Source organism: Hyaena hyaena, unplaced genomic scaffold (genome assembly GCF_003009895.1).
Source record: "Hyaena hyaena isolate Hyena2069 unplaced genomic scaffold, ASM300989v1 scaffold_186, whole genome shotgun sequence".
In the NCBI taxonomy this organism is placed as follows: Eukaryota; Metazoa; Chordata; class Mammalia; order Carnivora; family Hyaenidae; genus Hyaena; species Hyaena hyaena.
The window spans coordinates 623735-639238 of record NW_024080818.1 but is presented as its reverse complement, the minus strand read 5'-3'; the positions used below and the strand labels follow the sequence as shown (position 1 = coordinate 639238).

The following is a 15504-nucleotide window of genomic DNA, read 5'->3' as shown; positions in this document are numbered from 1 at the left end:
ATTTTGCCTTTCCAACAGGCTTTGGCATTCGTGATTTTGTTTGCTCTCCATGTCAGCCTGTGGTTGCAGAGCAGGTGTCGGGACTCTAGTGTGATATGAGGAAACGGGCTTAGAGAGGTTAAGTGACTGGTCCAAGCAACACCCCTGTGAGTAGCAGAGCAGAGCCTCCAAGACAGTCTCCTGGTTTTCCAGTCGGGACTGTTTCCTACATGCTACAGAAACTCCTTCACTTTTATACTAGGTTTGCAAAGTGTGGCACAAAGTGCCGATTGGTGGCCTGTGGCAGGAGAGTTAGTGGCACAGGGATGAGCTTTAAAACAAAACATCTTGGGGTGCTGGGTGGCTCAGTAGGTTAAGCGTCCAATCGGCTCAGGTTATGATCTCACAGTTCATGGGTTCAAGCCCCTCATCGGCTCCCTGCTGTCAAAGCAGAGCCTGCTTGGGCTCCTGTATCCTGTATCCTCCTCTCTCTCTGCCCCTCCCCGCTCATGCTTTCTCTCTCTCTCTCTGTCTCTCTCTCTTTCTCTCTCTTTCTCTCTGTGTGTGTTTCTCTCTCTCTCTCTCTCTCTCTCTCTCTTTCTCTCTCTCTCTCTCTCACACACACACACACACACACACACACACACACACACACACACACAAATACACATTTATTTATTGGGGCTCCTGGGTGGCTCAATTGATTAAGCGGCTGACTTCAGCTCAGGTCATGATCTCACAGTTTGTGAGTTTGGGCCCCACATCGGTCTCTGTGCTGACAGCTCTGAGCCTGGAGCCTCCTTCAGATTCTGTGTTTCCATCTCTTTCTGCCCTTCCTCTGCTCACATTCTGTCTCTCTCTTTCAAAATTAAATTTTAAAAGTATTTAAAAACAAATAAATAAATGTTAAAAAATATTTTTTAAAAATATTTATTTAAATATATGTTGAAAAAAAATCATATGTCAAGTCCGTGCTTGTATAACCTTGCTGCAGAAAAGGTAACATTTAAATTTTTTACATGAGTTGATTTAAAGAAAAATATTAATCAAGTAATAGCAGAGTGTGGAGCAGGTGTGGAAATATGACAAAGCTGTGAATTACCTACTCAAAGGACTGTAATGTGAGAAACACTGTTTTAAATCTTGTAGTTTATCAGGAGAATATAGTGAAATAGCAGGAAAAGCTTTGTAATAGTAGACAAAGCAGTAAAATTACTGTTGTGGTGTTTGTGCCCCCATTCCTTAAAACGTGCCCCCATATACCCCTCCATTTTCCTCCAAACTAAGTCTTGGCATCTTCTCAGGCTAGGACGGGTACAGAGTGCTTGACCATGGACATCAAGGGACCATGTGTGGTTGAAAAAGAAGAAATATACATAAAATGAAATCTGCAAGTCCCTTATTTGTGGCTTAGTTTTTCTATTTATTATATGCATCAAATTCTAAGAGGAACTTCTAGATTATCTGGGACTGAGTGATTAGGGTTTTATAACAATAACAAATCCCATCTCTGTCCAGGGTATATTCAAAGTATGGCCTCTCACATTCATATGGTAGAACTCTCTCTGCATCCATTAAATATAATGAAGGGCATACATTCATTGACTGTACAGATATCTGTGTTAAATGAGAAAAGCAGATTTCAGAAGAGTAGGATAGAACATATTTATATAAGAAAGAAAAAGAGAAGGAAGCGTTTCTGAAAGGACTGACCCCTGGGTGATGGGATTGGGTTCATTTCTTTTACTTTTAGCTTATCTGTCACTTCTCCTTTTTCTATGCTGGGCCTAGATTTCAAGCTCAAGGAATAATAAGCAAACTTTTAAGCACGCCTGTATACAAAATGTACTTAATTCTGCTATGGTCAAACTCTACTTTTTCTGATGCCATCAGACACATGATTTTGTAGGTGTAACGAGATGTGGATTTCATGAATAAGGCATTGCAGCTGGAGCCAACAGTAGCAGGAAAGACGAGTGAAGCTTGGATATAAAAGGATCTTATAAAGCGTGGAGTCCTGTGCACACAAAAGAGATTTTGAGTTGACCTGGGAGAGTGCAGGACAGACAGGCACTGAGCAGCAGGGCCCTCGTTCAGTGCTGGTGATTGGGAGAGGTTGGGGGACGTTTGTCACTGTCGTATTGGATTACATCCTAGTTAATTTCATGGCCGCTCCAGAGAAGTGGTGCTTTTCACAGCACCTGCGTTGCCTTCTCTGGGCTTTAGGATGAAGATCTTTGCGAAAATATCACAGAAGCATCTCTGATTTGTGGTTTGGGGTGAGTATATTTGCTTTCTCCCCCTCTCTCCTGTTTGTTTTTACAGAATCACATCTTAATTCTCTGACTATGTTTTTCAACAGCACATTCTACTTTCTGATTGTTAGAGATTGTCAATCCCCTGAGTTGGCAATCTTTTTTTGAGAAGTTTCCTGAGGGGGAGCCCCTTTTTTTACCCCAGTGTTTTTTTTTTTTAAAGCTTTAAGCAATATATAGAAAATATGCATTCATTTGCATAAATGCAGGATTAGGAAGATACCCACCAGCTACTGACAGTATTGATTTCTGAGAAGGAGGCCTGAAGCTGGGTGGGGATAAAGGGGACTTTCCCTTTCTCCCTTTTTATTTCAAGTACTGTTTTTCAAAAAATTATTTGCATATTACTTATATGATCTGACCTGTCCTCTATATGCATAAAATATATAAAATAAAATATGATGCAAGTACAGCAAACTTAGATATTTACATTTAGACTCTGAAAGTCATTCTGTGTACATGTATATGGTGGGTGGGCAAAGTTAGCTCAGATTTTCATTGCCTTAAAATCGACCCTAAAAATATTGACAAAATATTGACACTCTGGTTGTGTGGTTGAGAATCAAAACACACTCACCTGTGAAAGCCTGTCACCCTCTGAGGTATCCTTACCCCATCGCAAATATCCGACATCGCTGCGGGTCAGGACCCCATGTATTATTTCTTGACTCTTTCCTTTCTGACAGCCATTAAAGACGTTTGGACTTGCTCTTCCAGTTAAAATCATGTTCAAAACTGCCTAGACAACACATTTTTACAAATTTTACAAATTTTACAAATTTACAAATTTTACAAATACTTATATTTTAGGGTAGCAATGACAAAAGGACTTAATTTCTTTTTTTCTTTTAATTATTCACTGAAAAATCACCGGTTTTACTTAAAAGAATGAAATCACATAATACGTAATTCACGAAAAACATGTTGTCAACGTTTGGTAGGGTTGAAACAGAGTGTATTGACTTTGTTTCTGGAGCCGTGCAACGTAACTCCCCATGTGCCCCACTTAGATCTGACTGCCCTCCCTCCCTTTACATTTCTTATAAACTCTGGTTTCCATCATTGTGATTTAAGAAGCAATAAGCTAAGATGTTTTTATAGTACTTTTCTTTCCATGATTAGGGATTCCTGGTGGGTCCTGTCAAGATATTTCCTGACAGGTCTGTAGAACATCAGGAATGTGGGGCTCAGAGGGAAACTGGAAAGACTGTAATGGAAATGGAAACATAGACTCTGTTAACAAACTCATGTTAGCATCTTCTCAGCCTTTCATATAACTCAACCACTCTCCACTACAGGAGAGAACATGCTTAATTGAAAAAAAAAAAAAGTCTCATTCGGATCCTATAATAGAAAGACAAAGTTTCTCAACCTACCTGCCTGCACCGGAAGCCCCCAGCACTTGGTTGAAGCAGATGAGTGGTAGAGGCATCTAGGTCCTTCTGAAGCCTGCAGAATGCAAGGTGCCATCAGCCTCCGGTCAGAGACAATGACCGCACCAGGAACCCGCAGCCTTTCCTCCCTCCACCTCCCCACACTGGATTTGCCTCTTCCCTGTCCCTCCCATGTGCCTTGCACCTTTCCATCACCAGAAAGGCTTCTAGGACCTAGGCTGCAGAGATGATGGGAAAAGCTGTGGATACTGTGGGGGAAGCCGCTGACAGGTGGTGAGGGGGAAGGGCGAAGTGACAGATCTCACACATTAGGATCCCGGTGTGTGTGCTCTGGGTTGGTGCTGGGCTCAGTGGAGAAATTGTTTGCTCTGAGTGACAAGGGACACTTGGCTTAGGGTAGTGACACATGACCGCTTTAGAGAGCGCTAGCTCAAGACAGAGTTGAACGGACTGCTCAAGTGGAAAATACTAGTTTGGGGGTTAAGCCCATTTCTTGACTGCAGAAAGGCTGCCTCTACTATTTCACCAGGGACCAGGGCTTGGGGTCCCACCTCAGACAATAGAAAGTCCAGGCAGAATGTGGCTCTTGGTCTTGCCCAGGGACAGGTGCTGAGTACTGGTAGATGAGCTGTAATGTGTTCTTGAACGAACCTCTTCAGAGGACTGAAGCCATGCCCTTCTTTTATTTAAAAAAATTTTTAAGCTTTTTAAGCTTATTTATTTATTTTGAGAGACAGAGACGGAGAGAGAGAGAGAGAGCATGCAGGAGGGGCTGAGAGAAAGGGAGAAAGAGAGAATCCCAAGTGGCATCCACATTGTCAGTGCAGAGCCTGATGTAGAGCTCAGACTTACAAACTGTGACATCATGACCTGAGCTGAAACCAAGAGTCATAGGCTTAACCAACTGAGCCACCCCTTGAGTCATGCCCTTCTTGAATAAGAACTAAAAGCTTGGGTCAAGCATGGTGAGTGCCTTGGTGGCATCAGCTACAATTCAAGGGAGCATTGTCCTAAATGTGGCATCACTTTAGGTGGTATAGATATAAGCATGTAAAACACCATATAGTGGATGTGCTTAACACATTCTTCTTGAGCACAGAAAATACATGATTAAACAGATATTAATGTTTAGGAAGAAGTTAATATTTAAATTTGTGTTGATTTAAAGAAAACTGTTAAGCAAATAATAATGCAGACCACAAAAATGGGATGATGTTATGCAAAAGACAAGTGTTAGGAGATTTTTGCTTCAGGGCTTTTAACTCCTCCTTTCTAGAGACTCTCTATCTCTCTCTCTGATTCTCTGAAAGGTCATCTTCCTTTCAGAGCCCAGAAGAAAGTACACTTCTTCTGAGAAGCCTTCCTTGATTAGTCTATCTACTGGTGACCCTTCCTCCTCTGGAATCTCCTAGACTCCTTGTCTTTGCACCTCATTTGGTACATTATATACCATCTGTGACATGTCCAGTATCTCTTTATATATCTCCTGTCTTTCCCAGACCGGACCCTGATGGAAGTCAGGCCATCTTTTCTTTCGTTTGTGTTTTTCACTGTGCCAAGAACGGAGCTTTGCATATCACAGAAACAAGATATATACCTGTGGGTATATTTTATTGTGCATGTAAATAATAAAATACTTTTATTATGAAAACTATACAAATACGTTTGGGTGTTTTATCTGTCAGTATTTATAATCACAAGTAGAAAGAAGCCACCCCTGTACTAGAAAAGCAGATTCAAACCTTTCCGATCACATCCACTCACCCGTTAATATGGCCAAACTGACACTACAGAAAAGGAAGAATCAAGAGAAGAGCATCCACTAGGAGAAAACTGTGCTCAGGTTTCCAATAGGGCATGAAGATATTTTCTGATGCAAGAGTATACTGCTTTTGGGATCGCTGAGCTATAGGAAATACCGGTGCAAATATTTGCTGAATTTACCTTTCAAATGTTCTGGAGCAGATCATGCTGTAAAGAAACAGGATGACCCCGTGGCTTCCTTCCTCTTGGAACTATTTGGGGGACAAAACAAACGCATGTTTACCTAAAAGCAGTGCGTATGTATATCTCCAGGCATGAATTCAAGGATTTATAGCCTAAGAAGATTGTTGTCTAGCTGCTGATAGGACAGCGTCCCGAGGCCGTCTTCACTCTTGGATGCATTTGTCTTCCTCGTTCAAGGTCTGCCCTTGGCACTGTCATTCTCTTGCTTTTCGACCTATTTTTCTTTCCTCCACTTCTATCACATGATTGTCTTCAAATCATGGCCAAGATGTAGTGTATCTTTCCTCTCCATTTTTCCAGCATCCATCCTAGCTCAGGCCCTTGATGTGCTCTTGGCTGGCCCCCTTCCCAGCCTCTCCTTGGTCGGGGCATCCGTCCCTCCTCATTGCTTTCTAGAAATACCTTTGGAGTTACCCAGATCTAGGTTCAAAACGAATTCTGCCATGACTCCTAGGTACTAACATGTTTGAGTTTCAATCACCTCTTCTGCAATTTCAGATAAATTGCAGCTTTGTGGCAAAAGTTAAATGAAATAATGCACAGTACCTACCTTAGTTCTTGGAACATGCTAGAACCACAGCAAAATTATTATCTGTCCCTTTTTAAGGCACTTCTCCCCTCTCTCTTTTCTTGGCAAGGCTATTTTTTCTGCTCAAGAGTTTCCAGAAATGCCCTGTGATCTCCAGGATCAAATCCAAATTGCCCAACTAGCATTCAGGCAGTAGGTCTTAGCTTTGTGTGAATATTCCTGCCTGCTGAAGAGAAACTCCTTGGCTGGCTTTCAAGGTTCCCAGGGTTAAAGCATCTCCTTTAAAGGCATTGTATCAGGAAGGCTTCTGCTAACTTGCAGGTGCTTTCCCTTTTATGGATTAATCTGTCCCCGTCGCTCTCTGTGACCTGGCGGGGGCAGGACCCTCAGGCAGGAGCAAATTCCAATGCAATGGGCATCAGACAGGAACCCAAATGGGTATGCCACAGAGTGCGAGAAATGAGGAGAGGTGGGTTCTGAGGCAAACCGGGGTCACCGGTATATTTGTTTCTGGTTGCTGCCGTAACAAATTACCACAAACTTGGTGGCATAGAACAACACGAATTCATTGTCTTACACATCTGGAGCTTTGAAGTCCCAACATGGGTGTCACTTCATGAATCTGATTCAAACTGCTGGCAAGCCCCTGTTTCTTCTGCAGGCTCTGTGGGTGAGGCTCTTCATTTCCTCTTCCAGTTTCTAGAAGCCATCCTTATCCTTGGTTCATGACCCCGAACTGTGACCCTACCTGGCAACCCCTCTTCTCCCTCTGCTTCCCCTTGTCACACCGCTTTCTCTCTCCTGTCATCCACCTTTTCCTTATAAGACTCTTATTATTAATTTACCCCCCCCCCCAGGAAGATTCAAGATAATCTCCCTGTTTCAAGGCCTTTAACTTAATCACACCTTCAAAGTCCCTTTTCCAGATAGAAAGCATCATTCAGCCTATCACAACTTGTCCAATGGAAGTCGCTGCCCCCATGTCAGCTAACTGAGGACATGACAGCATATAGGTCTAGTGGAGCCAGGGTTTCTTATTTTGGGGGGAAAAAGCTAAAAGTCCAGGTTTTTATGTGGACTTTCCTGATTGTTTTTGAAGAGTGGCTGAGTCAAATGTGTAAAAATACGGCCCTGTGTGAACCCATGCTGCAGATCCCATATGATAGGCGTATCGGTTTCCTAGGGCTGCCGTAACAAGGTACCACTGAGGTGAATTGCTTGAAACAGTAGAAATGTATGCTGTCACAGTTCTGGAGGCTAGATGTCTGAAGTCAAGGTGTCAGAGCATGGCCGTACTTTCCCTGAAGGCAGAAGGGAAGGAGCCTTCCTTGTATCTTCTAGCTTTGGGGGGTCCTGGCAATCCGTGGAGTGCTTTGGCTTGTAGGACACATCACATCATGGAGTCCTCTCCACATGACTGTGTCTGTGTCCAAATTTCCTTCCTCTTGTAAAGGGGCCAGTCACTGCATTAGGGCCGACCCTAATCCAGCATGGCTTCTTCTTGACTTGATAACATTTGCAAAGACCTCTTTTCCAACTAAGATCCCATTCACAGGCACTGGGGGTTAGGACTTGAACATATCTTTTGGGGGGATGAAATTCAACCCATAACAATAGCTCTACTATTATCCACATGTAGCTCTCAGACCTCTGTCTTGGAATTTCTGTCTTAAGATGGGACACAGGATTGGGACATAGTTCTGGTGCATTTTGATAGTGAGTGGGTGTGGTAAAGGTTTGGCAAAGCACATCATAACGTGCAGTCCCTGCTCAGAGGTGCCCTTGAGAAGAGTATCAAGTGCCTTTGTTGGAACATGCCATCAAGTTCCCCCAACGCTAAGGAAATGGTGCCAGCACTCTCCCATAGAGGCTATGGCAATAGTCAGCATGGGTCTGTTTGACACGGTAGTTCTTGCATCAGGCTCACCCACGCCACACAGTCAGCCTCTGCTTAGGGCCTTTATGACTTCTTCCAGCTTGACTCTTCTTAGCCTTTGATAGAAAAAGCCTGTGTAGTTTCAGCTCTGATCCTCTGATTCTTAACTCTGGCTACACTTAGGAATCCCTTGCAGATGTGGGGGCCTTCCTTTTGAAGCAGACTTGCCCCAGGTTTGAGTTGAGGAGACAGAAGACAGAAAGGAAAGAGTTTGCCTCCTTTTGCTGGAAGGCTTATTTCTTACTTGGTCCTCTCTATCTGCGTAACCCCATTAAACATCTTCTGCCCACAACAAAGTCCCTGAGAAGGGCTTCTAATTTAATATTTCATGTCAGGTATTTAAAATCCATTATACGGGTTTTATTATAAATTTATATTCTATGTAATTTATATTATGTTTATTATGCATTTATATTAAAATATAAATATATATTATAAAATAGCCATAAATTTAGTACCTTAAGTAATATAAATTTTGAATCTAATATAACACTGTATGTTAACTATACTGGAATTAAAATTTAGAACTTCATAAAATTTAAAAACAAAACAAAAAAGAATACAAACTTATTATCTTACAATTCTGGAGATCAAAAGTCCAAAATGGATCTTACTGAGCCATAAGGGAGCTGTCACCTGGCCTGCTAGAGGCTCTGTCTCCTTGACTGTTAGAGCTTCCAGTGGCCTGTCCCCCTTACTTCCGTCTTCAAAGCCAGCAACAGCAGGCGACACTTTTCTCACATCATACACTCTGACTTCCGCTTCTGTCTTCCTCTTCCACACTTAAGGACCCTTGTGACTACTTGGGGCCCTTCTGAGTAACACTGAACACATGCCCTGTTTTAAAGCATTGGGTAATGTACAGAGTTGCTGAAACATTATCTTGTGCACCTGAAATTAATATAACATTGTATGTCACCTATACTTAAATAACACGAATTTAAATTTAAAAAATGAAGTAAAGTCAACTGATTTAGCAACCTTAATTCTCATTTGCTATGAAGCATAAAATTCATAGGGCAGGGTATGGACATCCTCGTGGGGCAGTGGCGGGGAGGGGGCTTTCTTCTGCCTACCACACAGACCTGTGAGATGGTGGGGGAGGTAGACCTGGGGTAACTCGTTTAATCAAGATCGTATGGCCAATGTGTGGCTGAGAACTTGTGCCCAAGTCTCCTACCTCTATAGCCTTTGGGAGGAACGGAGCAGTGAGTTTCATGGATCATATTTCTACCTTCTATATAATCCACCATTGTATGGCTTCATACACTAATTGTCCTCTTCTTTTACCTTGTAGGGTTCTGATTCTTTAGAAATCAGCTTTCATTCCTTTCTCTGCAAAGGAATCTTTAAAAAGCACCTTAGATATTCCACCAACATTGTCCTCAGAGGGTGGGAAGAATTATTGCCAGGAGGACATTGTGTGGAAGGTGCTGATAGAAGAGGTGAAACAGGGCCACTTTTTTCAGACTAGAAGTCATTTCCTTGGAGCCAGTGCGAACGGTCATTTTGGCAATTTAGACGAAGGCCTTAGTTGTCTAGCATTTTTGTGTTTTATCCATTAGATGAGGCAAGACTGCTTTGACATATTCTTTTCCCATAAAAGAAATCTTGGCATATGCCCTCTATAGTATTATTCTCTGGGTTTGATTAGCCAAGGATAAAGAGGCAATTGTGAGTGGCCTGTGTGTGATCTGGCCTCTTTTTAGGTTGTGGGGACGGAGAGGCGGGCTTCTCTTTCTCTCATTCGGCCCTTTCTTAGCTCTCAAAATGACCTGGTTTTCTTAATAAGCATCATTAGAAATACACTTTGTAAAAGAAAGAAGATTTCCTGTAAGATCAGTTCAACATAAAGGGATTATCTCAACACTTAAACACTTACACATTGTAAATGATCATAGATGAATTTCTCAGTGGCTTCTTTCTCTAGAAGTTCAAACAGCTGGAGCTATAAATCAGGAATAGAAGATAAAAATGAAAAGGAAGATGAAAGCGACATCTATAAGATGTCAACTTACTGTTATTTCCTCAAGGGAGCTTTTTGTTTCATTGCAAAGTCACTTTGCTGAAACCTGACAGATAATCTTACACAAGGCCATGTAAAACATACATGGTAAAAGTGGATGGCTATCGGCCTCACTTTCACAGTCCTTAGTTTTAAACCAATATGATATCTTGAGCAGTAAAACCATAAACATATTTTTTCCTAATAGGTAAAATTCAGCGATGTTTAAGATAGTGGATATAGAAATGCATTTTGTAATGATTTCAGGTCTGGGATACTCTTGATCGTGGTAAATTCTGGAAGGAAAAATTCACAGCAGGATTCTTCATTTAGGCTGCTTGGATCACTTCCAACCCTCGGTGCTTACCTCTTTGGAAGATGCCTTTGGCCACCTCAGATCCTCCTGGGAGCATCGATGGGACTCCACCTTCATTTCCATGTTGGGTCTAGAATACTCTCGGGTTTCACTGGCCCTTTATCTGGCAGGGGTGCACTCACCCTCTCGGTGAAATCGTCTCCCCAGTAGTCAGGATTGGAGGTGACATAAGTGTCCTCAGTGACAAGACAGACGGTGGCCTTCTCAGCTTCTCCCAAAGCCCACAGGATGCCAGCCAGTGCCGCAGCCAGGGCTTGCGCTTGCTCCCGCTTGCTGATTGTACACAAGCTGCAATGCAGGAGGTCGGGTAGGAAAACACTGGCAGGGACAGTCACCTAGCTGATTGTGAGGTGCCTCCAATTTTAAGACCCCTTCTGAATACCAGATGGGTCTCTTTGGTTCCTTCATCACCCTACACCATGAGAAGGTCGCAGAGGGCCTTGCCTACATTCTGTCACTGGCAGTGGCGTCCTCACAGCAGCGTATTATTTCTCTTGGTGATCTTAGCCAGCCCCAGTGAGTTATCACTCCTCTGGTGCCCCCACCGCCGTCCCCTTGCCTGCACTCCAGCAGAGACTGACCCAAATAACACAGGCCCTTTGCAAGTGCAGCCCCAGACGGTCCTTCTGGTGTTATCTCCCAGGTTTCCATTGTGCAGACGGACCAGTCCCCCGAACGTACTTTCTATATTGCACCTCCGTGCCTTCCTTTTCTCATGCCCTTGTCTGCCTTTAATGTGCTTGCTGCGTCCGTGCTGCCCTGTCATGTCTGTCCCACGCAGCACTGGGGGCCCGCTTCATGTTGCCCGGCCTCACTTGCAGCTGACGCTCACCCGGCATTGCTCTAAACACTTCATACACGTCACCTCATCTAATCCTCACAACAACCCTGTGAGTTAGATACTTCCGTTACTGCCGTTTTGAAGACGAAGAAAGAAAGAGGGGCTGAGGAGTTGCCCCCCCGCCCCCCCCCGCCCGTCATTCCCCCCCCCCCCCCCCCCCAACAACCCTGTGAGTTAGATACTTCCGTTACTGCCGTTTTGAAGACGAAGAAAGAAAGAGGGGCTGAGGAGTTGCCCCCCCCTCCCCCCCCGCCCGTCATTCACCTTGAAAGTGGTAGAGCGGTGATTTAAAATCAGGCAGGCTGGATCCTGACTCCTTGCTCTCAAGCATTCTACTCTCTGGAGGCATCCTAGTCTTTCAGGATCTCCCAGGAAACGGGAGCCAATCTTTACGTGTAGACCTTTACTCTGCTCGTTTCCTAAATATTAAATACTGACAACTGTTGTCCCAGTGGAGAAACACGTGATAGGGGTGAATGAAATCATTCCGCAATGATTTCTCTGGTCCCGCTAGCTCTGTGGCAATGCGGGAATGAGCAACAAGGGGCCCCATACTCCAAAACCCTCGTATGAGGAGGTGGAGGAGAATAAAACAAAGTGCTAGAAAGAGTACAGAAGGAGGCGGAACTTGGGACTGGGAAGGCTGGGAAAGGCCTCATGGAGTAGGTCAAAGCCCATGTCTGACTGAGGCGGGAAGTACAAAGGCCCCGCTTTGTTCTTTGAAGACGGGACAACTGAGGCTTCAGAGCTCTCATGGGGTCAGGCTGAGGCTGGGCATCACTGGAAAGCACATTCTTCTTCAGTTTCTACTTCCCTCCTTTTCCTTCACTCTTACAGGTTTCTTCTGAGGCCTGAAGGGGAGCAAATCTTGACAGCCTAAGAGATGCCACATTGGCATGTGGATTATTTTAAGCCGGTTATTTTTTAAAAACTACAGACTCAAGAGAAGGCCCAAAAACTCAATAGGAGTTACCCTTTTGTAAAAGACATTAAAAGGGAAATTTCCATTTGTAAGGGTATGTCCCTCGGGAGAAGAAGGGGATGGCTCTAAATCTCTAGAAATTCCCATCAGTGGAGAAGGCACAGGCTTAATCTGCATAATAATCTTACCCTGTTCACTGTGCTTTTCCTGGTAACCTCCCAAAACTCACTCTCCACCCCCAGCATCTTCTTTTGTCTTTAGCTAAAGATGGTAGTTAACATGACGCCTTTGGCTATTTAGGGGAATTAACAGTTTTCCTGGGTCTCTCCCATGTATACAAGACGTGTACGTGTTATTAAGCTTGTGTCTGTTATTCTCCTGTTAATCTATCTTATGTAAAGTTAGTTATTAGACTAACCAAAGAAGCTAGAAGGGTAAAAAAAAATTTTTTTTCTCTCCAACAGGGCATTCCCTTAATAAATCACTTACATAAAGAATTCCCATCTCTGACTCTGCTTTTCAGGAAACTGGCAATTCATGATCTTAGAACAAATTATACATTTAGTTCCTGTTTTGAATGATAATTTACCCTGCTGAGGATAGATATGTACCTTTACTTATTTATATTTTTCTAATATCAAGCATAGAGCTTTGCATATGAGAGGGACTTGTTGACTCCTAAGTAAATACTTTGAACTGATTTTCTTAAATAGGCAACTGCCAAGCACTGTACTTTGTTAGCGTTTGTTAGGAGAATTAATCCTTCGTTTATCAGGGTTTTTAAAAATCACTCCTTTTTGGGGCGCCTGGGTGGCTCAGTCGGATAAGCGTCCGACTTCGGCTCAGGTCATGATCTCATGGATCGTGGGTTCAAGCCCCGCATCGGGCTCTGTGCTGACAGCTAGCTCAGAGCCTGGAGCCTGTTTCAGATTCTGTCTCCCTCTCTCTGACCCTCCCCTGCTCATGCTGTCTTTCTCTCTCTCTCTCTCAGAAATAAATAAAAAGCATTAAAATTAAAAAAAAAATCACCCCTTTTGTTCTTCCTTGAAATTCTTAGTTTGGGGCTTCCCATCAGATATTTTCAAGTAAGCCCATCTGAAACCTGGTGCATCATTTTAGCTGACTGGAAGTTTCTGCAATGGATTATAAAAACTGTCAACATTATTCCTGCAACCAAACATTGAGAGTGACTCCAGGAAAGTCCCCCCAGTCATAAAATCGAGTCCCTCTGGGAGAAGCAGAGCCATTTTCGTCTCGTGAGGCAAGTCCCCCTCCTGAGGTCACCCAGGGGATTTTCTATAATGACTGTTGGGCACATAAAGGTTCTTGTGAAATGAAGAATGTGTCTAAGAAGTACTTCTAGGCCTCTTACCTGTGAAAGTTACAGTCCTTTCCCTTCCTTGTGAACAACAAGTCTTTGATGATGAATCCTTGTACTGCCATCTGAATGCTTCGGGCACCTCCCTGAAATGGGGAAGATGAATAATGAGGTGTGTGAGGCTGGGAGCCGGGCTGTACAACCATAATGGAACCTCTTGGGACCAATATGACAGAGGAGAACTCTTGGAGATGGATGTGACCTGTTCTCTGCAGCTCTTTCCCTCCTGGTATATGCAGCATCGCCTTGGCTTAGGGAAGGGACACTGTACTGTATACATTGGTTTAGTCAGATGCCATGGCTAGGCAGCAGTCTACACTGACCAGCTCCAGTAGACCGGTACCTGGGGATGTGTGTCCTCCTCCACCCTACCTCCGCTGTGCTCCTGCTTCATGGCAAAGTTGGGTTTGCAGGATGTAAAGAACTTGTTGGCTAGTCCTTGAAATTCTGTGTGACTGGTAATTGATGACCTGAATTACTGAGATTGTAAGCAAGCCAGAAAGAAGCCTCTGGATCTCCTCCTGACTTCTAACTCCTCCTGCCTTAGGACTTGGAGGGAAGAGACAGAAAACTAGAATTTGGGAGGAGGGCAGGGTGTGTGGTGGCAGGGAAGGAGTGAGACTTTCCTCTAACCCTGACAGTAAGCTGTAGTTTTAAACAGTCTCGTATCATTTAAGGCTAAATGTTAAATGACATTAAACATACTTTGACAAATGATTGTAATGAAAACATACATTCATATGGATGAAGATGGAAGGAAACTTGGATAGGGCGTATGGGATTAGGATTTTTTTTTTTTAAATGTTTGCCTACTATTACCTTTCCCACTTCCAAAGTGAAAGCCAGGTCAGAAAAAGGCTCATGGAACCTGAAATGGGCCTTTTTCCAGTCGTAGCTGAAGACATGGATGGTATTCCCAAAGAGGCTCTGCCGTAACTTCTGAGAAAAGAAGAAAGAAATGATTCAACCAAGATAATTCTTCTTAGACACATTCTTCATGTTCACCATCTTACAGAAGGTGGTGGAATTGTGGAGGCGGGCCTGTCCCCTCCGTACATCCTGGTTTACATGTTCCCTATTCCTTTCTCATAATTGTAAAGTCTTGGGCAAAAGGTTCACACCAGGTTCCCTTAGACTTTTTTTTTTTTTTTTTTTTTTTATTTATTTCTAGGAGGGAGAGAGACAGCGTGAGCAGGGGAGGGTCAGAGAGAGAGGGAGACACAGACTGAAACAGGCTCCAGGCTCTGAGCTGGCAGTCAGCACAGAGCCCGACGCGGGGCTCGAACCCACGAACCGCGAGATCATGACCTGAGCGAAAGTCGGACGCTTAACCGACTAAGCCACCCAGGCGCCCCAACCCTTAGACTGTTTTATCCTGAAGGCTTAGTGTGTTAACCTTGCAGTCTGTTATCCCCATCCAATTTTTGCCCCTTGTGTCTGTCTCCTTTTCCATTGCCAGCCATCTCTCCTTTATGCCTTGCAGTCTAGCACGGGCTGCTGCTCTGCCCCTGTGCCTCTTGTCCCTGATGATCCATGGCATGGGTATCCGGGGATATCCATCTGCATCCATGACTCTGCAGCACCTGCCCCGCCCCCATCTTTGAGTCTTTCTCTCTTGCTCTAGGAAAGAGAAACAGACAGGACTCTGGGTTTCTAGCTTGAGTACAATATTGATTTAAATGATACTAAACAAGCATTCTCTGTCCTGTTGCCCCTGAATCTTTAAGGTTTTCCTGGGTACTGTATAGCATGTTGAGACTGGAGAGGGTCTTCTAGAGCTTCCCAGAAAAAAACAAACCAAGTACATGAATAAAAAGGGAAT

General features: G+C 43.7%; 1 protein-coding gene across 1 annotated transcript in view; it reads right to left on the bottom strand.

Annotated features, from left to right (window-relative positions):
• MINDY4B (MINDY family member 4B) overlaps window positions 1-15504 on the bottom strand; it is a 35598-nt gene that overhangs the window by 10951 nt on the left and 9143 nt on the right. The window contains exons 4-10 of the mRNA XM_039241035.1: window positions 14502-14621; window positions 13677-13768; window positions 10664-10829; window positions 10043-10108; window positions 5633-5703; window positions 3671-3743; window positions 2872-3033 (exon numbers count right to left, since the gene is read on the bottom strand). Of these exons, the coding sequence (XP_039096966.1) occupies window positions 2872-3033; window positions 3671-3743; window positions 5633-5703; window positions 10043-10108; window positions 10664-10829; window positions 13677-13768; window positions 14502-14621 (750 nt within the window). The remainder of the gene's footprint in view (window positions 1-2871; window positions 3034-3670; window positions 3744-5632; window positions 5704-10042; window positions 10109-10663; window positions 10830-13676; window positions 13769-14501; window positions 14622-15504) is intronic.